The 26,809-nt window shown below is 34.7% G+C and overlaps 1 protein-coding gene across 1 annotated transcript in view; it reads left to right on the forward strand.

Annotated features, from left to right (window-relative positions):
• The first annotated feature begins 26 nt into the window (after positions 1-26).
• The window catches only part of LOC150098106 (ubiquitin-conjugating enzyme E2 R2-like), a 112,603-nt gene continuing 85,820 nt past the window's right edge, over positions 27-26,809 (forward strand). The window contains exon 1 of the mRNA XM_090406504.1: positions 27-356. Within this exon, the coding sequence (XP_090262630.1) occupies positions 180-356 (177 nt within the window). The 5' untranslated portion in view covers positions 27-179. The remainder of the gene's footprint in view (positions 357-26,809) is intronic.

A 26,809-nucleotide genomic window follows, 5' to 3' on the forward strand; every position in this document is an offset into this window, starting at 1 on the left:
GTTCTCTTTGACGCAGAGAAGAGATGCTTATTCTTTCAGCGTTCATGCAGTACAGTACAAAAAATTGACTTTACCAATTTAAGAATTGTGTCTGTATATAGTGTTTTTCATTTTTGATGTCCTTTTATATATTTGGTTTATATAAGCGTACTTAATTCAACAAATATCAAAAGGTAGAAATGGCACAACAACCCACTGGCAGTGCAGTAAGAGCACTTGCTTTGGAGTTCAAAAGTCTTCAAGAAGAACCCGTTGAAGGATTTCGCGTTAAACTACTAAATGAGGATAATCTCTTTGAGTGGGAGGTAGCAATCTTTGGTCCACCAGATACCCTTTACGAAGGAGGCTACTTCAAAGTAAGTTATTTAATTTTTTTGACATCCTGAAGTGTGCAAGTTTCCTTACCTTAAAATGGTCAATAACTGCATATTAAAGAAAGACCACAGGGTTGTGGCACCTATTCAAAGTGTTCATTGATTGAAAATAAAATTTATTTTTCACAACAGCATTCAGAATGCCATTTTATTTGAATATATTACTTTAAACATTGAAAATATTTATATTTCCAGTTCTCAATCAAACAAACCGTAGTACATGCTAAACAGAAGTCAACACTTGTTTACTATAAACAGACAAAACGAAGAATCTGGAAATAAAATTCACGCGATAAAAATTAAAAACATCTTATAATTAAAGGACAGAGAATTTGGGAAACAGAATGATGGTTAACAAGATGCTAAAAAAATTAAGATTTTTTTAAATATCTTAGAAGTTTCTGTAGAATAAGAAATGAATAACATATCACAAATATGAATGTAAACTGCATTCATCTATTCTTGAAATTGAAAAAAAAACTGACTTTCTTGTTACCTGCTCTTCATATTCTCGTGAGCTTCATTGTAATTATAGTGTATGAAATTCAAACAAAAAGAAATTATGAACATTATATTCATGCCATTATATGCATTGCTTTGCTGAGATATGTCTTAATTTTTTATGGCAAGGCCTATATATTTGCCTCCCCCCTTTTGATCAGAACAACTCTTCAGCAAATCACATTTCAAATGTAATTATTTAAAATAGTTCTCTTAACATTAATATGGTTTGATGTTCTTATTTCATCCTTTATCATCTCAATTTGTTCTGTTTGGGACTTGCTTTAGGATAGACTAGGAACATCAAACCTTGTCGTACTTAGGAATTATGACTGTTTTAAATGGTTAAATTTGAAATACTACTTTATCTGTAGAATTGATTTAATAAAAGAGGATGCTCATAAAGATAGGCCTTCCCATAAAATAGATTATGCACTTTTATTATGTGGGATAATGTTTTTAGAAATGTATATTTAATAGTGTGCATGGATCACATAGATCTTTTGGTCTTTAGTTTGGAGTTGCATAATTCATTCAGATATCTAAAATAAACTTTGCTTCAGTTTATTCTTTAATCATCACTGTTTTGTATTATATGTTCAACACAGCGTTATTTACACCACATCATATTACAATTTTCTCTTTTCACGAACACTGAAAAATTTGGAATATTGCCTTTGCCTGAATCAGTGATTACAGGTGAGTCTAAATATGTGAATGATGACTTGGCATCAATTGCATTATTATCCCATAATGTAAACCTTTTGGATGCATTATGGGAAGGATCACTACCTAGACCAGTTTTGACCTTCATTAAAGTGCTGCTAAAGTGAAGGGCACCTCTTCAAAAACTTTAGTGATCTACAAGATCACTCTTAATTTCACTAGGTGACATGAAAGGACTACTACTAAACTCATCACTCCTGACCTGAAGTACTCCAGGGCAGGAGGCTCAGTTGTGGCTTTACCTTGTGATAGGCAAAAACCTCCAACTGAGGTAGAGCCACTCTTCTCCCCAGGAAGCAAGCCTACCATCAGTGGGATTCAGACCCAGGAAAATACTAAGATTGAATCAATTTAGAAGCCTTATGTTTTACTTATATAAAGTAGTAAAAAGGTATATCATCTTATTATTAAGATTCTTTGGATAGAGATAGTTGTAGGAAGTTTTTTCACTTGGCTACAAAGTAAATTATACTTGACAAGAAATTATATTCTTGTTTGATCCTTTACCTTACACAATCTTTGGAGGGTGTGGGAATAGCAAAATAATTATGATCATATCCAAGGTATAGAATTCTCTATTACAGAATTTTTTTATCAAGAAAAGATTTAGAAGATTGACTTGGATGTTACAGTTTGTATGTATTAATCTTGTTTAAAAGGATAAGATATTGGCAATAACAATAGTAAGAAAGGATATACTTCTCTTTTACAGTGAATGTTTTTTTTTTTTTTTTTTTTCATCTCAAGGAAAGCATAAGGAATAATATCTTCTCTAGATGTATCTTCCTCAAATAATTTATGCACATTATTCAGTTGTATATAGGTGGGATGTGAATTTCATGTGCAGTATATAATGCAGTCTTCTGGGAAGTTTTTTTCTCTAATCTCTCTGTATAGTTGAGTAATGTATAATATTGATCTGAATTTAGCCTATTAATTGCTACTGTTTTGCTGTATAGAAGACCATATAGCAAAAGAGTGCAGTGATATTCTTTGCTATAGAAACTATATAACAGAATTTCGGTAAGGGAATGTTTCTAATTTATAAAGGATTAACCTTAGTTGTATGTAGCATCTAATCATACATTATTAACAATATTGAAAAGATGAATTAAAGATACTACATTCAACATATCTGTGACTGTGGGTATTGTTAGCCTATTCTTTCAATCATACTAATGATAAAATGAACTCATAGGGATACACTTTTTGTCCATGTTTTAGCATAGGAATCCGCTTGATACGAGACCAGTTTGAAGTTAAATCAAGCATTTTAAATTGCTAAGTTTTGCTTCTGTTTTTATTTATTAGTTGCAATGTCATTAACATCTGACCTTCATGGAGTCAAGACTCATTGTGGAAGGTCCCTGCTGTCATGGACAGAGCTCATCAAACTGTGCATTAAACTCATTCAACTTTTCCGTGCTCACCATTCTGCAATGCATTCTGCTTGTCAGCCATTCTCCATACAATGAACTTGTTCCTCACCTTCTTTATACAGTTTCCAGGGCATCTTGTTCTACCTCTGTCTCTCCATTGTTTGAGAATTCTCTTCCAAATTAATCCAGTAACAATCTCTTTTAACTTATATATCTTGATCATATCCTCTTCTGTTCAGGAGGCTCGATAAATGGCATTCCTTTACTCTATCTTCTTACTCTTCACAGCCTGAAAATCACCATAGTCGGTTGTCTCTAAATGCCTGTCTAATATATTCTCATCTCCATGCAAACCAGGTAACCAATGCCATTGTACAAGGCATTGATCTGACTTTATATGGATTATTGTGCACAGATTTGGTTGCCAGCTTTTCATGATGATGTGGATATGTTGGAAAGGGTCCACAGAATATTCACAAAGGTGATCAGTGGTCTTTGGAACGTGGGGTACGAGGACAGATTGAGAGACTGTAAGTTGCAAATCCTTGTAAATAGGAGGAAGAGGGAGGGAGGGGAATATGATGACATATAAGTTAGTCAGGGGTTGTTATCAGGTTGACATGGAAGAGATTTTTCATAGAATGAGAGGGGAGGTAGAACAATAGGCCATCGCTGGAAACTGTATAAGGATGGTGTGTGCAGAGGAGTGAGGAGCAGGTTCTTTGCATGGAGAGTGCGATGCATTGCCTGAGTGTGTTGTGAATATAGACACATCGAATTAGTTTAAGGCATGGTTGGATGAGCTTTGTGTGCAGTGGTGTATACCTCCCATGAAGAGTCTCCATGATATGATAATGATGATAATATGATAATGAATATGATAAGTCAGATGATGATAATAAATAATGGCATAATTTTCACTGAACAAAGCAATGTTCTTTGTTTATACATGAAATTCCTGTGACACTTTAGATAACAGAAACAAATGAAAAATGTGTTTAACTCAGAGGCGTAGTGAGGTTATGGCCAATGTGGCTCTGGCCATAGGCGCAAAAATTTAGATTTTTAAAGGTTTTTTTTTTTTTTTTTTTTTTTTGTAGAATGCCGCAATTTTCTTTCCTGGCCATAAGCGCCAAAATTCCTCACGACGTCTCTGGTTTAACTTGCGTTTTGTTTGAACAGATACTAATAATCTTTGCTTGTTTTTCCTTGAATACCACAATGCTGTACTCATATTAATTGCAGCTGTCATCATAGTTCTAACTTCATGATAGGACAGTACGATCTTAGTAAAAGGAAAACAGATCTGTGCAATATAATATAAGTACTGGAATTATATATCCCATACAGAATATTAAAACAAGTTACATTTCAAATATAATTGCTTTATATAATATCTTTTAATTTATATAATAAATTTTTATTTTATTTTATTTTTATAACAAATTTATAAACTGTTTAAAGAAATCTGTTAAATAAATTTTCTTTATTGTAGTTGCTAACATTATGAAGCATTCATGGCCAAATCTGGACAAAAAATATATACAAAAGAAGTAGGTAACAGAGATATAATATTTTAGCACTGTTTTTCACCACACACATACACAAGTATATTCTTCCATTTCATTGTGTCAGTGAGTGGATCTTTCCTTTGTTGCTGAAATTGCTTTTTGACTAATTGTCTGATGGATCTGACTCCATGAGGTCTTGGGGTAATAATAATAATAATGTCAATCCTCCTGTGAGTGAGCATTCTGATGCCATCAATGTCTGATGTTCTAAATGATGTAATTCAAATTTGTTCAGTATAAGCTTTTTATTTTTATTTAAGCCGTCTGAATCATGAAGGGATCTGTTGGTTCTTTTCAAATGATCACTCTTAGGAAGGATAACGAAGGAAAAGAATTAAAGAAACAATCACTATGAAGTGGATATTTTCACACATTATCTCCCCTAAGAGTGATCATTTGAAAAGGATTAACACATCCCTCAGGATTCAGATGACCTAGATAAAAATGTTTCATCGTTTAGAACATCAGATTCATCTGGGAGGTCCTTTTATCTCTCTCTCTCTCACACACACACACACACACACACACACACACACACACACACACACACACACACAGCTCATCATACCGTGTCTTAAACACACTCAAACTCCCTGCAGACACCACACTCTCAGGCAAGGCATTCCAATCATTCACAACTCTGCATGAAAAAAAACCTGCCCCTCAATCCCCTACTCACACCCTCTTTATACAGTTTCCAGGGATGACTTTTGGTTCCCCCCCGATCCCCAACTATTTTCTGTAGAAATTCTCCAGCATTGATCCTATAACAACCCCTTACCAACTTGTAGGTCTCTATCATTTCTCCCCTTTTCCTCCTGTCCACCAGACTCTGCAAAGTACATCTTCTCAATCTTTGCTCATACTCGACATTCCTAGGGTTAGAAACTACCTTAGTCGGTCGCCTTTGGACCCGTTCCAACATCTCTTCGTCCTTCTGAAAACCAGGTGACCAAATCTGGGCACAATAGTCCATGTGTGGCCTAATCAAAGCCTTATACAATGAAACAAGAATCATCCTACTTCTACAAGTCAGTGTCCTCTGCATCATTCCCAGAAGCCTTTGTGTTGTCTTCACAATTTTGACTGTGTCCCCTAAATTTCAGATCCTTATCCACTATCATCCCCAGATCTCTTATTTTCTCTACCTCCAACAATATATCCTCACCAAGCATTAATTCTGCATCCCATCTTTGTTTTCCAAATTTTAAAAGCTTACATTTTGCAACATTGAACTCTCATCCCCATTCCCGTGCTCAATCACTCAGTTTATTCAAGTCTTCTTGTAAGGCCATAGCATCTTCTCTACTCTTCATGGTTCATCCCAACTTTACATCATCTGCAAACAACTGAATATCTCCATCCAAATCTTCACCAACATCATTAATATACAATTTAAACAGTAATGGCCCTAAAACAGACCCTTGAGTCACTCTAGTGTGACTTTCCTTTATCTCGATATTGCTCCCCCATAAACAACTTGTTGATACCTATCAGATAGCCAGTCTCCAATCCAATGCACTAATCTAATTTCCAACCCCATTCACTCCAGTTTGGCTGTCAACTTATCATGAGGTAATCTATCAAAAGCCTTTGCAAAATCCAAGTATATTAATGTAATAAGTAAGTAGATTACTAAAACATGACCTCCCTTTAGCAAATCCATGCTGTCCACCAAAGATGATGCCGTTGTTGTCAACCCAATTCTGGATCCTAGTTCTCTCAAGCTTCTCCAACAACTTAACCTCCTGACACACAGATAGGCCTATAGTTTGATGCTTGAGATCTATCACATCCTTTATGAAGTGGCACAATCTTGCCCTCCTTTTACTCCTTAGGAACTTGACCGAGTGCAAGACTCGTATTAAAAAAATATGTCAAGGCCGGTGTCAACTCCCTGGCACATTCCTTCAGAATATGTAGTGAAATATTATCAAGTCCCACAGCCTTATCAATATCTAGTTTGCTCAACTCCCTATACACCTCTTGCACACTTGCAGTCAGTCTCTCCTCCCCATCATCAACTGCTCTCAATCTCTCTATGAAGTCACATTCACAAGATTGACAGACCTTTATAAACTGCTCATTAAGTATCTCCACCACACATTTCGCAACAGCTGTCTTTATACCATTTTCTCCAATCATTGTCATCCTTCCATAATCATTCTTTCTTTTGCTGGCTACATATCAGAAGAACTCCTTAGGATTATATTTGGCTTCATTATCTAACTGCTGTTCATACCTCACTTTAGCTACCCTCACCAACCAAGTCACCCACCTTGCCTGGTCTCTGTAAACCTCATGAAATTGGTTATTTCCACTACTCTTATGCTGCCTCCATAATGCCCTTTTTCTCTGTATCACATGCTTCTCTTTATTCATCCATCTCATACCTAACTTATTTACCCTTGGATACCTTTAGACATTGCATCTACTAGATAGTTTTTGAAAATCAGGAGACAGCTTCAGAATACATTTATGAATGTATTCTGAAGAAATACAGTTATGAAGAGCTCAGGAGACAGCTGTCTCCTGAGCTCTTCATACCCCCCCCCCTTGTAGTTCCACATATACACTTTTCTCACATAGGTCCTCACACTGCTGGCAACCACCCAGGTAATCACCTCATGGCCACTCTCACCAATTTGTGGTTGATTTGACACCTCATTTATAATTACATCCTCTGGTGAGATGACCAAATCCAAGACCCTCAATCCTCATGTGCCCTCTGTTACATACTGTCTGAGGTAGTTATCCATCAAAAACTCAAGAAACTCATTTTCTTTACTTTCAGTTGCTATTTCATCATTCCAGTCTATATTGCCATAATGATCACCATTTTCTTATTACCTGTGGAGAATTCATGACCAAATTTACAAACACACGTAATAACCACAATAATAAGTTTCACTAAGTAAATATTTCATCCTAAGTAAATTAGGATATTGTCCTAATATACTTAGGATGGAACACTCATTGACACATTTCATTGTGTCAATGAGTGTTTTTTTTTTTTGGTTCCTGTGTTTTTTTTTGGGGGGTGGGGTCACTTCAGAAAAGATAACAGAAGCACAACGAGTGCAGACTAAGCAATTATCATGGAGAACTTCCGCTAGGGGAATATAGGTTGGAGGTAGGAAAGGACATGTAGCAAGATTGAAATGGAATTTATATACTTACTATGGGATAATTACATTACACAGCATGTGAGAGGGGATATGGGCGTTTTTGAGAATGCGGGTCTGGATCTGGTTAGCATTAGAAGTTGTATCCATAACAAAGGTATTCACTCTACCTCTGATTGTGGATAACGACCATACAGTATCCTAGGAGGTTGCTAAACATATAGTTCTCACTTAAGAAGGGTATATGTGAAAGTACAAAGCAGGCAATTATGGCAAATGTAGGGCAGCTTGGGGCACTGCACGAATGATATTAAAGATTTGTTGGAGGAAAGTTGTATCAGACCGCGTATCCAGGTTCAGGAGGGTAAATAAAAGGGGTAATTCCTTTATTCAATCACTCATTTAACAACGAGTGCATGGTATCGTAAAGTGGGAACTCTGAAAAAAAAAAGAAAATATTATGAAAGGAATATAAAGGGGTGAGTGATCAGCATGCCCATGGGCAAAAAAAGCATAAACAAGAATGGTGACTAGCATGGTAAGGAGAGTTATGGGAAATCAGCCAAGCAGGTGAAGGGTAATCATAAAGAGTTTTTTTCTTATGTAGCAAGTATGAGGAAGAATGTTGTGGAAGGATAACTTTAATGAATTTCAATGTTAAAAAAAGTTGCAGATGCAGAAGAAATAGTTGGGTTGTTGGATGATCAATTTGCATAGTTATATCATCTAGGTGGAAATATTGTAGCTGCTGATGTGACTGATATTTCTCAATCTCCAGTTTATCTATCGCATGCAAAACTTGAGGTAGACAAATGGCCAAATTGATAAATATCAATGTGAATACAGCAGTAGGATTAGGTGGTATGTTGACCCTTGTGTTAAGAGAATGTGTAGGAGAACTGGCAGTGCTACCGACCAAACTGTTTAATTTTTTTAAGTTGCAGTTCTGGCAAGGTTCATGTAAGAGTGGAAAGTGGGTAGGATAGTTCCATTACATCAAGGAGGCTCCAAGACAGAAATGACAAATTACAGATCAGTTAGTATTTCAGGAATAGTGGTAAGGTATTGAAAAGTTGGTGAAGGGTAGAATTCTGGCATGAGTGGAGAGGACTACCTTCATCTACACCAACACCATCTACCACCAACCACCACCACTAGTATTTTCACAGACAATCGCAAACATCCATGCCTATGGTGGAATTTGAACCCACAGCCTTTTGGCTGGAGAGCGGATATGCTAACCACTCGGCCAACCAGGCCGGCATGATCAAATATTCATCCTTGCAAATGCTAAATACAGTTAGTTATTCGCATGATATCATTTTGACACTGTGTGGTCACTCCCATACCTCATTGGGTTTTGGGAGTGAAATCCTCTGCTAGAAGAAGTGGTAGTGTTGCAGATGCCCTTTCCCCAAAGAGTTAGTAGGACAATCACAAGCATCTATGTCCCTGGTGGGATTCAAATCCACAGCTTTTTGATTTGAGAGCAGATACACTAACCACTTGGCCAACCAGGCCAGATACTAAATGCAGAACAACTTTTTTTTTTTAAATTAAATTGTAAAGCAGTGCTTTAATTGCTTCTAATAAATGACACAAATTGCTTATGCTATATTAAAGTATACAGATAAAAAGGGAGAAACTTTTTTTCACAGATAACACTTATGTAATTGTTAACACACACACACAAAAAAAGTCCTGCTTAATAATAAGTTATTTTATCATTTAAAGTGATAAACGTGGTTGCTTAAGGGGCAAAATTAAAGAACTATTATGTAGCCTTTTAATGAATGTGGAGAACTGAACCATCCTCACCTTGTGGTATATCCTATTAGAAAATATCTACCTGGATACTAAATGAAAGGAGGAAATGGCAATTTGGGGTTTAGCAACTAAATTGTATCCTGTATTTGGCTTAAACCAAAAGATAGTGATGGTACAGCAAGAAATTTCATTCCTCCTGGTTAAGCAGGACTGTTTTCATCAGGGAACCGGGGTGAACATTGAAAGTCAACTACTGGAATAAACTGAAATCCAACGTTAGCAGAATTCAAGAAAGGCACTATCAATGTACTGAAACTAAGATGATAATAACATATGAGATGTTACCTATCACTTATATTCAGGCAGTTGTGATCAGTGAAGAAGTAGGTATAATAACCTTGGATGACAGGCAATTTAAATAGTGATATTGGAAACATTAAAAATGGGTCGACAGACTTTTGCCTATGACCCCTAAGAATGTTTCACTAAGGAAGCAATGGTGGAATTTTTTGAAGTCATCAGAAGACAGTTGACATGCAGAAAAAGTTTTTCCTATACATCCATTGATGGTATGTATCAGAAATTTAATGTTCCTGAAGTTATACAAAACTAGGGTTTTTGAGTCAAGGCTATTTTTCTGTTCTCAGGGCTATACAGTTTTGCTCATGAAAATTTTTAAATACTTTTAAAATGATGAATTGCATATGTGTTTTTATTAAATGCATCAATGCATATGTAATTAAGCTACAGTAAATTTTCACTAAGCTTTCAAGTCTAAATTTTCAATCCATATGTTGTTATTGCCACATATGTTTTTCATAATTATTCCAAATATTTGCATTTGTAAGTTCACAATATTTTGAATATTAACTAGAGAACATTTCATCTGATGTATACAAAGTAATCCTAATTTGAAAATTTTTGTCATCTGAAATATATTTTATTTCCAATGCTGGTTCACTGATCCAAAGTATTATTAAAATGGTTATCCAATTCTAATTATTTAATTTTGATATTTGCTCTTCTTTTTTATGTTCATAGAAGTTATTTCGCTGGTTCTTTGGTAATATTCAATTCTACTTTGAAATTAATTTGCATATAAAAGACCCATTGGCAATTGTTCAAACTGAAATTTCAACTTTGGCAGCCAATCTAGATATAATGTCACTTAATTTTCAAAATCTTGTTTTACGAAAGTTTTAAATTGTCTTGATGAGCTTTAATTCTTTTGAGCTACTTGAAGGTTCTGTATTTTCCTCAGCCTTTGTTGTTAAATGTGATTTGTTTATACATTCTAAATGCCTTAACAGTCCAGTGTTCAATTCCTTATATGAAATCTGCTTTGGACAATAACTGCAGTGGTGTTTCCTCAATTTTACATTTTTTAAACTGTTTCCGAACTTTGGATTGATTTATTTTCATCTTGAAGTTAAAGTGGACACATTAAAATTATCATTACAGAAGTAAGAAGTATAGAGAGCTGAAAGGTTTCATTGGTTTCATAGCCAAATATAGAAAGAACTGGTAAATTTAAAAAATTCAAAAGCTTTCTGGTAAATTTTATTTACCAGAAAATAGTTCCAATTTTTTTTTTTTTTTAAATTCAAAAATTTACGTTTCAAAATTGCCTTAGTTTGCACTACTTAAAATATATAACCCCTGCCCAGAAGCCCATATATTTGCACTTTTATTAGTGCTTAAATCAGATTTCATGGTAGCATTGGTTCTCATCAGGACCAGACAGAAAAACCTAAAGAGGGCAAAAAATAAGTCCTCTCGCTACAGTATCAATTCTATGTTGAAAAGTTAAATTGAAGCCTTTTGTTAATGTACTTCAGTAAATATGTACATCTATGGAGAGTTCTTATGAATTTAACTTTCTGACTTACGATAGCTATGGTACTGAAAGGATTTTTGAGAATCAACAGTTCAAAATAACTGTCAAGACAGTGAAACTTAATTTAAGCATTAATAAAAGGCAAACATGCAGACATTTGGGCAGAGCTTGTCTTTTAAGTACTTTGAACTAAAGCAACCTTTATACCAAAAGTTATATTCTCATGAGTCCTCTGGTGAATTTCACAAGTTTCTTTCTATATTTGGCTATAAAATATGGATGAATCTATAATATCTTCCATTTTTACATATTAAAATGATAAAAATTAAGAAAAATTATATATTTTTTCTCACCAATACATTATCAAATGTGATCCACATTTAAAAATGAAAAATAATAACTTTACCATATATTACAACATAAAAGTTTGTTGACTACTGGTAGTGTTTTCATATTTAACTAATGAGCTACCTGATAAGAAGAGTAATGCTGCAAATGAACTGACTGAGAGCAGCTAAACGTGTAACAAAAATTTCTTTTACATGTGACTCTTTCATTGCACTTGATTTATAGTCATATAATGATATCGTATTATATTTAAAGCAAACACAAATCATTGTATAAAATAACACTTGTTATTTTTAGTCAGTAGTCAACACTGAATAGTTTCGTTAATTTGTAAGAAAATTTTAATCATTGTCTATAATCTGTGATAATTACTTATTTTACTAAAACTATAAGAAATTAGACACTTTTCTGTTTTCAGATTTCTAAATTTAAATTTATGAAAGGTTTCAAATTTCTAGCTGTTTTTCCCAGGACTTGAAACATAAGAAAGATCAGAAAATTTCCCGGGACAGAAACCCTATACAAGACCTTTAAATTACATAATGAGTAAGAATTTCAAGGTTTTAGTTAACAGATTTCAGTATATTCTTAATACTTTTTTGAGTTTCTGTTTAATAATGTTACTCAGCAGTTTGTCTCCTACTTGATTTATTCTCCTGATCTTGGGTTATGCAGTTGGATGCCATTTCCTTCAAACATTCTTTGACCATTTTCCATGCACTAATAACATCCTTTCAGTTTCTGATGCCATAGTACCACCAGGAACTACTACTAAAATTTGTCATAATGACTAGGTCTGTAATTCCACATATATTCAAGTTGAAAATTGTGCATACTTGACTGTCTCCCTACACAAAACTGCATGATCCATTCATGTTTTCACTATATCTAGCACTATCAAACCTTTGACTCCCTCTGTCATGTGCTGTATCTGGTAATTATATCATTCATTCTTTTGTGTCCCTATAGTTAATCTCGCACAGTTTGGTAATACTTATCTATATATTCAGTTATAAATATGAATTTGGATATTTCAAGGAGTTTATGCTATTGCCACCATAGGTGAACTTTTGCCTCCTGGTGTAAGGCCAATAATAATAATTTGTCCTATACTCATTGTAATCTGCCATTACATGACATCTTCATCTTCCTTTGCACCCACAAGTTTTATGACTTTGTTGGGGAGGAGTGAAATATTCAGCCATAGTCATATTGAAGTTTTAAATAATATACGGGAAATGTAATATCCGGATATTATAATGTACCCTGATATGGTATATTAAGGTGCATAATATGTCTGTGATGGTTTCACATCAGACTCAGTTTATGCACCATTTGTAACATGGACTAAGCTTGACATTATTTGAGCAGACAAGCCATTCTGTGGAAGAAAGACTTAATAATTGTATCGTCCATTCAAAACCACATACTACTCGTCACTGACTACTATTAATGCCAGTAAAGTTTTTGTGTGTAAATCGGGAATTCCCAAATATGCAGTGAGACACGTTTGGCTCGCATTGAAAATGTAGGTATCCATTACTTACCCAGTATCACCTACCTTTGGACCATAAGGCACACCCAATTCTAAATCGGTTTCTCTATGTAAGGTGCATCTTATGGCCCGAAAAATATGCAGTTAAGCCTAATTCACTATTAATATTGTATATTAATGGTGAATTAGGCTTAATCAAGGTATGTATTATATTCAAGTAATGTTATGCTAAATTGTGAATTAGCTTAGAACTAAAGTTTGGAGTAGAAAGAATTGAGAGTAGCAAGAACACTGTAATGACTTCATCTGTATACTGTATCATTCTGTAAATATTCCTTTAGACTTAATCAAATGGTTTGTAAACAACACATTGGACTGAATCTATCAATGCACTATCCTAAAAAAATTTGAACCTGCATGAGATAGAAGTTATATGATTTATATTTATGCCATGTAAGAATAATAATATAAGTGGGGAATCAAAGTAAGAATAATATAAGTGGGGAATACGAACGATATCTGCTTTGGCTTTGGTTTAATATCTTATTATATCACACTCGATATATAGTTTAACTGTCACAGTCGTTAAATAAATAAATTTATTAGACTATAGAGCATGAGAAATAGGATATAATAGAAACAGGTAGATGGCAGCAGTCAAGAGTTAAGGCAGCCGACCATTTGCAATAATTAAGTAAAGAGAAAACAAAGACAAAGCAGGGTAGTGGAAGTACGTAAAATAGAATACAGAACTAGTATAACAAAAGGTGCAGACCACAATGAGATTGAACGTACTTAACGGATACAGGCTAACTATGAGAGTAAGATAAATTGCCTTTTACAGCTTCCACCTATCAAGATATTAGTTTTAGCTCTACAAAAACACAGATTAAAGAATTGATGAAGTTCTCTATTATATAGTGAAACCTGTGAGGTATTCATAACTAAAATTCACATGTATGCCACGGTAATTAAATTTTAATAACATGTAGATACTTCATCTTAAGTATCTTAAGACATCATCAGTGCAGTTATTACAAACAATACTAGGAATTTCATTCAAAAGAACAGTTAGTGGACATGCATACATTAGAAACCCTCTATACGTACAGTAGCGTGTTTGAGAACTAAAAAATTTGGCTGCTTTTAATTCAATTTTAAATTTGCAGCTGAATTTTTTAGTTCTCAATCCCTGTAGGGATTCAAGTATAAGCATGCACACTAACTGTTCCTTTGAATGTAATTCCCAGTATTGTTTGTAATAACTGTACTAATGATGTCTTAAGATACTTAAGAGACGAAATATCTACATATTATTAAAATTTAATTACTGTGGTATACGTGTGAATTTTTAGCTTTGATGAAGTTGTCAGTTGGGATCAAAATACTTGTTATAAGTTACATGCTCATTTTGGAAGGTTGTCCAGTGAGACCCATTGGACATGTCTAATATGTCTTGTATTTGAACATCCTTGACTTTTTCAAGAAAATGTATCGACTCTGCTTATATTGGAAAATCCAGATCATTCATCAAGAATTCCATACATTTTCTTGAAAATATCAAGGATGTTCAAATACAAGACATGTTAGTCAGTCTTAGCAGTATTTCTCTATTTCCATTATCTGACACCATTTAGTTTATATATTATGATATCCTTCCTGATTTGAAAATTATTGAATTTGTTATATAGTCAGGATATTTCAGCTGGAAAAACAAGATCTATAAACAGATTGAGGCCACAGCTGTGGGTAGCCCTCTGTCTTCATCTTTGGCAGACTATTTTTGAACCATCTGGAAGATGCCTTATTCTCATCCATTCATGTTCAATTCACCATGCAAAAAAAAAAAAAAAAAAGCTGGTACTTTTACCATTCTTGGATATCCTTCTGACTTGCACAGCCTCCGATACTTTGTCAGTGAGTGTTTATCGAAAACCTACCTTTACTGGCAGATACATTCATCAAAATTCTGCTCATCGCACCCTCCCAAATAATTGGTGTTATTACATCATTAATTAAGAGCACATAATGTGTGCTCATCTCCCTCAAGCTTACAACAGGAACCTCTCACTATCAAAACTTTAATGGAATGTTTACAATCCTTATCAAATCCACCAGATAATTGACCCCTATGTTCTAGCACCTATGGATTATTTGACCAACTGCAGGGTTCCAATTCCTTATTTCTTTGGTATCTCTGAGCCTGTTGATAGAATTTTGAAGAATTTTCATCTTACTTCCATATATTTTTTCATCAGCAAAATTTCTCATCTGTTACCATTTGCAAAAGACAAACTATCACCTATGTCTTTAGCTGGTGTTTACCACATCCCTTGTAAATGCAGTTTGGCATACTTTGGGCAGACAGACCCAAAGTATGCCAAATTTTTCATTCTCTGGGGGAAAAAAAAAAATTAATGCATATTATTACTACACTGACTACATGAAACCTCAAAAGTTTGGTCTGGCACAGCATAACATTGACACTAAATACAGTACCCTCTGGGACGAAGCTCTTCTCCACAGAAGCAGTTTTAATTATGAACATCTTTTCATATTTTCAAAGTTGTGAAGTCCTTTTACATTGGCTTAACCTGCATTTGAATGATTGTCTCTCTCTCTCTCCCCCAACAATAAATAAAATATTTTATTTTATTTTTGCATTGCTGACTATTTTCTAATCATCTAAAGTTCAGTTGATTAGATTTTCTCCCTTTGAATTATAGGGCTGATTTTATAATTAATTCTTTTCATCAGCAGTTCACCATTTGTTAGAGTATTTTATCCTTCCTCATCTCTCAAAAAAAGTAAAGTTCACATTTTGATTATGCAGTAATTCAGCTGTGCTTTACTGGTAACATTATTAATGTTAATTTATATATATTGGTTTGCTTTTAATATTATAAGTAAATTACCTAGACTCATTATTATCACAGTTTTGAGATAAATTCCTGAAAAGGGTGTGTGCATGGGGGGGGGATGATGTACAGTTCCTTCAGTAATTTGTTTTACTTCTTATTTGGATCCATATCATATGGTATTGTAATGATGAGTTAGATGATGATTGTGGACTATTTTTGATATCTTCGTTCTGTTGTTCCTGTAATGTTAAGTTGTTTGATAAAGTGCATCGCATACTTCTTTACATTTTCGTTCAAACCAAAATCTAGTTTGATGTAATGTTGAGCATCTTCCCAGTCAGTTCTATGATATGTGTACAGTGCATGGTCAGAGAGAGAGACCTGATTTGCTATAGGTTTAGGTATTGGATGTGCCATTTGTGTTCTCTGTCTCATTATTTATTGCTCATCCTGTTTCTCCTATATAGGGTAAATTGCAAGTACAGCTTATCTGGACTGCTGCCAGTAGTAATAGAGGAAGTGGGTCCTTGGATGAGCTGAGGAGATTCCTTAACTAGATGGAGGTTTGAAGGTTGTTTGTTGATTATAATTTTGGAGTTCTATTGTTTTTTTTTTTTTTTTTTTTTTTTTTTTTTAAATCCATTAGACTCCTTTTATATATGGGATGGCTGTGGCATTTTTGTAAGTGCTGTTTGTCTTGTTATTTTCATGTACAATTTTTTTAACTTTCTTTCTGTGCATTTTTACAGAATATTAGTTCTAAATTCATTTGCTCAGTGGAACAAATGGTTTTGATAATATTGGATAGCCCTAGGAATGATGTGTTATAAATGTAACTAAAGGGTGTAGATTGTGTTTTTCAATACTAAACTGAATCATTTTGTGTTTTATTGTTGAGATATATCCATTAAGCATTTTTTTGAGGATTTGGAGGTTGTGTCATCAAATTGGTAACAAGTTTTCCTATATTTGGACAAAAATTTGCGTTTCAAAATAGAATAATTAAAACCATTATAGTAAAATATTTCTTTGTAAGAGTAGGTGTGTGGCATGTGCATGGGAAGGGAGAAGGCATGCCTTTCTTCTGAACACGGATATTGTTTTGTCAGATGAAATATACAGAATAAAGGACATTAAAAAAAAAAGCTGGGATGTTCAAAGAAAAATAAATTATATTATGGGAAATTGGTGCCTTTGATAGGAATATTATTATTAAAAATTACAACAGGAGACTTATATTTGAAGATTTGTCACATTCACATAGTTCACTCTTCAGTTAAGTTGCTTTCGCTTTGTAAATTTTCCACAAGTATCAAGGCATCTTCAGTATAAAATCGAAAAAATAAACAAAGCGAAAGCAACTTAACTGAAGAGCGAACTATGTGAATGTGACGGCCACATGTTAAATAATATGGAACAGCACAGTCTGAATTCTTCTAAAGGCCTAACTATGTCTGTATGCATAGATTATTGTGTACTCCTGTTCACAAGATTAAAGAATCATAATTATTTTCAATATTGCAAATATTTCAGACAGAAATTAATGGGCCATCATCGATGTATCAGCATAATCACAAGGTGAAACTAGAACTAGGAATTTCAATCCTATTTACAGAGCTCTGTAAATAGGAGTAACGTTTATTAGTATATTAGTGAAGAAGACCTTTGATTGGGTAAACATACAATTTGTCTCATGGAAGAATTGAAAATGACAAGAAATTAGTTGTTGTTTTTTATTTATTTATTTTTTTTATAGTAAAATGCACATTTAACCAACTCACATGAGACTGAGACTTTTAAATGCATTTGTATCACATTAAATGAGTGCTTTTTTATTTAGTGCAAGAATAATGAAAATTGATAATTTTAATGTATGTTTTACAAAACGTGTAATCGTGCTTTAGATTAATTTCGTCTATATTGATATCAGATAATTTGAATCCAGTTAGAGTTGAGATGAAATCATATATTTCACCATCCATTTTTATAATTTTAAAATCAAATTTAATATTAGTAACAGGTTTTCATGTGGCAGTGAATTTGAAGCCATATGGTGTAAGGTGGAGTTAAATACATAGTGGGAGTGTTACAGACCTGGTAGTTTGGATGCTAGTGACGAAGAAATGCTTCACCAAATAAATATGGCGAGTGCAAAAAAAGTAATCATAATGGGGAACTTTAATCATCCGAACATTGATTGGGTAGCTATGAATTGCATTAGAAGAATGAAACAGAATTTATTGTGCTGTTGCGAGACAACTTCCTCAAGCAGCCTGTGACAGAAGAAACTCGAGGTCAAAGAGTGTTAGATTTGATTATAGTGTCAGAGGGTGGTTCAGTTAAAGACAACTATTCTGCCTCTGGTTGGTGACAGTGATCATGTGCTACTAATCTGGGAAGTGGCTAAGTTTATGAATATTCCATTCAGAAAAGGTAATATGCTGAACTACAAAGTAGGAAATTATGACCAACTGAGGGGCATGCTGGGTTCTGTACCATGTTATCAGTTATATGATGCGATGGATATCGACAGCGTGTGGGAAGTGTTTAAAAAACACTTAAATGATGCAAATCAGAATGTGTCCCTAGAGTTTGAAAAATAAATAGGGTAGGAGTGAAATGGATGATGTGTAATCTAATTAGATTAGAAAGTAAAATTAAATTAATTTAAGTTCACATTAGACCATCCTTTGTTAAGGTTGTATTTTACTGTTTCTGTATTGTCAAGGTTTTGAGGAATGACACTGCCAAGATATGTAAATTGCTTTACTTGTTCAAGTATGTGATTTTCTTATTCTAAGTTCATTGAAATTTTTTTCTTTTTCTCTTCCTATTTTCAATCTAGATTTGCCTAGATTGATTTGCATTTCTTAAGTTTTGCATTCTTCATTTAATTTTTTTTTTTTTTTTCAATTGTTCTTTAGATTCTGCAAGAATAATAATATCATCTTCATATTTGATGTGGTTGATATTTGTGCCATTTATTTGCAGATCTGGTTTTTCAGCTACGAATTTCATATTTCATCGAGATAGTTAATGAAGTGATATCAAAGCTGACTGTGATGTCAGAATCAGTCAGGTTTTTTTTTTTTATATATTAATGTTTTAAAGTGAAAAGACTTTTTAATAAATAAGAGAGAGAGAGAGAGAGTGAGTTGCATGTGGAGGAGGGTGAAGAAACTTTAGGTATACAGTATTTTATCTATATTATGAGAGTTATAGTTATTGGCTAAAAAATTGTTGTGACACCTGAGATTGGTTTCACCATTCGAATAGAATCATAGGTAATCTTAAAGACTCCACTACTTATCAGATTATAATTTGGGATTTATCACTAAAGAAGAAGTGTGTAAATTGTTTAAAAAGTTACATCTTATCCCAAGGAAATTACTAAAAAGCTAAAATTTCATCATGTAAAATAACTTTGGTTATATGGAGTGTCTGAAATTCACAAACTCACCTCCCCCTTTGTCCAGTATTCAAACAGCATAGACAACCCTCACCTACAAACTGACCAAACAAATGCCAAAATCACTCTCCTCCACATGCAAGTCTCTCTCTCTCATTTAAAGACCCAGAGGAAGAGTAAGGAAAACAATGCTAGATGACATGCTTAATGGAGACAAGTACACAACCTTGAAAGAGAAGGCTCAGAACAGAAGAGAGTTGAAGGAAAGTTTTTGCTACTAAGAGAAGAACCTGCTCAATTGCAGAATACTCAAGAAGAAGAAGGTCAGCATTTAGCTTATCTGAATTGGAACATCAGTATACCTAGTCTAGTCATAAGTACTTTTACATCTTGAACAGTGCATAAACCTTTACTCTATCAGTACATACAAATCACACGTGTAACATGCATATAGCAGCACTAAATTAAATGTTCAAATTGTCCTCCTTTTCCCTTCATGCATGCATGGCTAAGTCCTGTTGGAATGTCCACTGCCTACCATGAAACAAGGTGTTGTTCAGGGGCCATACTACAGGTTCCAGCATGGTATCTTGATACACTTTTGGCAAAGGTTTTGACCCCCTTTCTCACAGAAATGCAACATGGATACCTTTAATATGCCATGCTCATAATTTTCCACCAAACCATCATTGATGTGGGGGTGATGACCTCTCTGAATCATGGGTCTATGGCATGTGCTGTGCAGCCATCTGAGCCATATACCAATCGTTTTGGTAGTTAAACAATAGTGAAAATCTTTTGTGTCCGTGAAGAGTTTGATTTTCTCATCCTCTGCTGTATAAGTAATGGTGTTCAGAAGTGTCCAGTAGAATGACAATAGGCTCATCCCCTGGTCATCACATTGATGTTAGTACATGTGACATTGTTCTCTGAGAAACGCTCATCTCTCACGACATCACTTTCTGCATTCTCACAGGATTACTGCCAAGGCATTCCTTCACAGTTCTCCCAAGTTGTTGTGCCCTAAGAGCATGGTCGACCTGTTCTTTGGCAGTCGGATATATCTTCTGTATCATTATGATGGTTCATAGTCTGACACACAAACATCCTACTGATCACAAGCATTTTTTTACCATGTTGAAAATAGCAGGTGGCTGCATTCCAACCTTGTGAAGTGCTATTATAGCTACACAATTCTCATAATCTCTCCCCTGCATGTTAACCTGTACAGCTAGACAACTTTCTCTCTACTTATGCAAATGTTGGCTGCACACAGTGCTACTAACAGAACCGGACTCTTGCAGTTCTGCAGGCAATGTGGGGGTATGTGGATGTTGTAACAGTATTTATGGTAAGACTGTGTGCTTAGCTACCTCCCAAGTCAGTATGGTATGAATCATTGTTACCAGACTGAAGGTTTTCCTCATTCCGTTTTTCACACTCTGCTTGAGAAAGTTGTCTCATAACAGTTCAGTAAATTCTCCTTCATCTAGGCATGAGTTTTCTCTGTACCCAATCGATGTTCAGATAATTTAAGTTACCCACAATGATCACTTGTTTAGTATCTATTGGAAGTAATTTGGCAGTGCATTTCATCTTCCCCAGCAACTGTGAACAAAAAGGTCAGTAACAATATTCCACCATATATTTCATCCTGTTAGCTTCCACTTTATACTGATAGCCTCGAACTCACTGCTATATGGAGCATTATTGTTTTCAAGAGTTTATCGTAAATGTATCCGAAATAATCTAATATTGTTAGTAGTTATGATATATAACAACCATATTACATTTGTAGTCTGCTTGGTCTAGTGCCGGGGTCGGCAACCTTTTGAGTCGGAAGAGTCAAAAATTACAATTTACAAAATTTCAAAGTTTTTAAAGAGCCACAAAATTTTAAAAAGTTTTTAAAGAGCCACAAGATCTTATTGTCTTCAAGGCATTTTTGCACGGCATTCGCTATATCGTCCCCTCTAGTTTGTCCTGAGAGCGGTAGCAATCCTAGAAGTTCTTCTTTTGGACCTTGGGAAGACATATACCTGACAAAAAGGGCAACTTGTGCTGTGTCTTTTATGTCACAAGACTCATCTATAGCAAGTGATAAGGCAGAAGAAGGTTGAATATCTTCCACCTGCAAATATGTTACATTTGAAGACATTTTAGCTATTCTATCTTGTACTGTTTTAGCGGATACGAGAAGCTGGGCATAATGAAATATAATTTATCAAAAAACATTTTACAACGATATTTCCCAATTAAAAATACCTACCTAAATAAAATAAATAATTCTCTAATAATTTAATTATTAAAATAAATAATTTAGACACGAAACACTGTTTGTCTCACTCTCTCACGTACTGATTGACTATAAGTACATAGTTTCGTCGCATCTGTGGTCACCTCCCGTGTGCGGTGATCGCCGACTGGCACGAACGGACTTGTCAGAACGTGTTTATTACGGCGCAGTCTGCACATTTTAATTTTTTTTTTTAATTTTGGCAAATATTAGATACTTAGTTTACGAGTAAAGGTGTTATGCCCAGCTATGCCGAAATCAATGAAAATTGCCAAACATATAAACTTCCGAGAGCTTCCGACGGACTGACGACAGTGACGATGCGTGTCACGGGGGAGGGGTGCGGTGAAAAGCGAGTACAAGTGGCTGAGAGATAGAATCGGTGCCTAATCCTCGTTAATCGATTCAGAACAATTTTTAAATTTTTTTTTTTGATAAAATAAATAATATTTGCTTATGGAACTAAAGAGCCGCAGCTTCACATCCAAAGAGCCGCATGTGGCTCGCGAGCCGCAGGTTGCCGACCCCTGGTCTAGTGGACAAGTTGCTCTTTCTCATCCCTCTCAAAATCAAACCCAAAATGTACAGGTGTTCCTCCTTTACCACATTCATAACCATGCTCATTGACATTCATCTAATTATCATGTTTTCATATCTTAGCAGAACTTTCACACCCATTCTCACCATTCCTCTCATGCTAATTTATTTTTTATGATACTCTGTATTAAGTCTCACCACAACAAATAACTTTTCTAGAATTCTGGTGCTAATTCCATTCACTTGCAGGCCATCCCTCTTATGAGTCTTTTCTGCCATCAAACTCATTTACTCCTCCCATCTAAAAATCTTAACTTCATAAAAATTCCTGACATGTACACTCAAGGGGTGTATAGGATTGATAGTACTACATAAAAAATTTACATCATTACTAACTTCCTGTCTACAATTTTCCTCCAAATCAATCTGTTACCTGTCAAGACTCCAACATTATTAGAGCTTATTTTTCTATCTTCTAAGGCACATTTTACCGTATCAATCCACCTATTCTCTGTCTTCCTTTGGGTTTGTTTCCTGCCAACCTGGCAGAGAAACACTTGTTTTGCTAATCATTCTTCTCCCATTCTGTTTAATTGACCATACCACCTAAGATTGCTCTGCTAACACATGCCTAGATGTTAACAATGTCAAGTTCTTTCCTAATATCCTTCTTTTTTAATATATTGCCATTGACGCCATCTGTTCATTCCCCTAATCTTTCTCGGTACTCTCATATCGGCAGTCTTTAGTCTTTGGTCAGGTGTTTTACTTCTAACCCAGCTCTCAGATCCTTAAGTTAAAATTGATTTGAACACTGTCTTGTATAAGTCAATTTAGTGTTTTGACTAATTTCTCTTTTATTCCATGTAGATTTATTCAGTTGTCTTCCTACTATACCAGCTTTGTTGATTCTGTTGTCTATTTCCATATTTAGTTTATCATCTTTACTAAAAATCGTGTCTAAGTAGCTGGAATGTTTTACTTGTTCTATAGGTTCTCCATTCACAATGCAGTTGATATTTTCAATGCTTCTGCCTGTCTTAACTTGGTGCTATAATATCTCGGAATACTAATGATAATTAGTCTCTCTCACTCTTCTTTCTTGCTTCTTCCAGCAGTTATTTCATACTAATTATATGAAGAGCCAAAGGCTTCAATTCGGCAGAATGAACTTATTTAAGTAAGGGACATCCCATATTGTTTCATAGCCGAATAAGAAAATCAAAGAGTTTCATGCCGAATATAGAAACTATATAAAGTTCGGCGAGTCCAAGCATAAGCAAATACCTGGATAGTGCAGCACCTGACCCATGTGGTAGTGCAACACTGAGGCAACTCATAGTAAGGGTGGAGCAAGCTCCGATCACTATTCTTGGTATTTTAGGTCTACCTACTCACTGATGAGATCTCAATAAAGGTTGAAACCGGTCTGGATAGTGGCCTTCTCTCATAATGTAGAACAGTAATACAGCTCCTAGGAGCTGGGTTTCACATTATGGGTAAATACCAAGAATAGTGATCGGAGCTTGCTCCACCTTTACTATGAGTTGCCTCAGTGTTGCACTACCACATGGGTCAGGTGCTGCACTATTCAGGTATTTGCTTATGCTTGGACTCGCCGAACTTTATATAGTTTCTATATTTGTCATGAAACTCTTTGAGTTTCTTATTCGGCTATGAAACAATATTGGTTATTTCATATTATCTCTTAAAAAAAAAACCTTCTCTTTCTGTGAATGAAATTTGACCTTTAAGATCACTTAAAATTTAGTGATATAAATTTAGGTTTCATTCAAACCATTTTAATGACAGAATTATGTCGGTAGTCAGTTGTGATTACTGAACACTGGACAAGAATTCTATTACTAGACAGTTTTATGGATTGCTGTGGTCATCTCCTTACTTTTTTTAATCACTTCATAATTATTGTGTTGTTATTAGAAAAAACAACCATTTGGTAAAAACAGTACACTTACAGGTGACCACTTTGCTGACAAGACAAATTAAGATTTGTTTACTGAAATTAGAAATAGTACTTTATCAATGCAATTGTTGTTGTTGTTTTTTTCTCAGATTTTCATTGCATTTCATTCATTTTCCTTTAATGAACTTATTATCTTGCCTTCTGTATTCCCATTAATACCACAAGAATTAACATTTCATTTTGCATTCATTTGTTTGCTACTAACTTGTGCTATTTGCTGGTCATTCACAGTGATGATACCAATTATATTGTGTTTTACTGTACTGCACCCTATTCTAATCACATGAAATGTGAAAACTTGCTAATTAAGATGGAGTCACTTAAGAATCACATCAAAGCCAAATAACTGGGAGGAGACCTCCACATTACCTTTCAGGCTGCAAAGAACTGACTGAGGCATCTGACCTAATGCCCAATCCTCACCTTCAAGTGGTGCGCCCTGTTAGATATCTACTGGGTACTGAACAAAAGAGGACAGGCTGCCAATTTGGGACAAGAAGAATGAACCCAACATCAGAAGAAACTGAAAATGGGAACTATCAATATAAGAAGTATTAATGGAAAGGAAATTGTTCCATGTGGTCATAATTGGCATTACTGAGACAAAGAAGACAAACACAGGTGAGATCTTACTAAATAATAAGTATAGGATGTTACTTTCAGGCAATAACGACCAAGGAAAGGAAGGAGAAGTGATAGCATTCAACACCAAACATGAAGATAAATTTTTTGATTGGATGGCAGTTTCAAGTAGAGTTATGTGGGTAAACTTCAAAATGGGGACATGGACGACGAAACTTATTTTTACCTATGGCCCACAGAAGGTTCTTCTTATGGAAGAAGTGGAGGAATTTTTTGAGTCATTATAACAGGCAGCTGACATAAAGAAAATAGCAGAGTAGGAAATGAATCCCACCAGGCATATAGGAATGTTTTGGGAAAATTTGGAGAAAAGGGCAAATCTAATAATAACACAGGCCTGTGATGGAAAAGTTATCTGAGAAGTAATAATTGATTTTTGTAGATTTTTAGGTGCTGAGTTCAGAAAAAGATAGTAAAAAAATTCCGTCACCTACCAATTTCTAATTTTATCATTTTTATTAGTAGTATTTGGATTTAAATTCAGTGCATTGATATTTATTTTCATTCTCCTTTATTTACAGCTAATTAGTTGTATAAGTGCTTTTTTGAAGTGCCTTTTTATGATAATTGAAGAAATTTCCACGAAACTTCTCATTCTTTAGATAGGAGAGGGAGGGAGGAATGCAGATAAAAGTGCTGGTGGCAACTTTGATTTGCTGAGATAGTGGATGACTTTCCTGTTGTCACAGACACATTTTCTTGTGCGATTCTTTAGTTGAACTTTAGTCATTGACTACTAAGGTTATATTTCTGAAAGCTGGCATATTTTCTAAGTTAGTTTGAAGATTTAATTTAATGCATTTGCAGTTTTTTTAATGTTTTTACGTAGTGTTGTGTAATAGTGTTGATGTCATTCGTTAAACTGTGTTTTAAGTGGTGTTTGTAATGCTTCAAGAGGTTGCAAAAATTCACCTACAAAGAGGATACACCCAATGCCCATGCTTTTTATGGGCATTTGGTGTATCCGAGATCGAGAGCAACATTGGATCAAGAAGGAATGGCCAGAAAGAGTTGCATTGGAACCTGGAAATAAAAATGTGTTACACGAGACTTAGGTTGAACATAACTGGTAATTGATTTACGGAATTGACAACGCATATAAAGTAAATAAATTAAAGATAACTTTAATGAATCACTTCTATATTTCGGCAATGTCACATTGCCATCTTCGGGAACATAAAGATATGGTATGTGCACTAAGGAACTAACAAAGCAAATGAGGAAGAAAATAAGAACTAATTTTGTTCCTAAAGTCCTAATGGTGCCCTCTTGCGGGCTAATTTGGTAGTCTTGGCAGTTGGGCTGAAGTTCTCAAAATGAAAGTCTCCCAAATTTGGGGCAGTTTCATGCACCCAAATTTGTTGAGGTTAGGAACGTTTTTTAGAGCTGCTGAAGATTCTTTGAATAGTCTTTCGTATTTAAACTTGCTGCGATGGATTATTTTTGTCTTCTTCCAACGAATTTTATGGTGGGTATCTAAGGCATGGTCAGCCAGTCCAGAGTGGCTGTACTGGTGAGACCGGATGTAGTCTTGGTGTTCTGAAATCCTGATATTTGTTGTTCTGCCTGTTTGGCCAAAGTAGGACAATTTGCAGCTGCAAGGGACCTGGTATACACCTAGAGACTTAGGTTGCTCGGGAAAAAATCCTTTTACTCCTGCTTCACATAAAGCTGGGATTGATGAAGCAATTTGTCAAGGCTTTGTTGAAAGACAGAGAGTGTTTTAAATACATCTGTGTAAAATTTCCGGTTATCTACAGCAAAATTAAAAAAAAGGTATTTTTATCGGTCCAGACATCAGGGAATTTATGAAGGATAAACTGTTTGAAGAAAAAATGGCAACTGTTGAAAAAGAAGCATGGAAACATTTGATAGAGGTGGTGATCAAATTTTTAGGAAATCACAAGTATCCTAAGTATAAAATGATTGTGGAAGATCATTTTGGGAAGATTGGGAT

This window comes from Typopeltis vanoorti, chromosome 16 (genome assembly GCF_054136105.1).
Source record: "Typopeltis vanoorti isolate ZY-2024b chromosome 16, IOZ_Tvanoo_1.0, whole genome shotgun sequence".
NCBI lineage: Eukaryota > Metazoa > Arthropoda > Arachnida > Uropygi > Thelyphonidae > Typopeltis > Typopeltis vanoorti.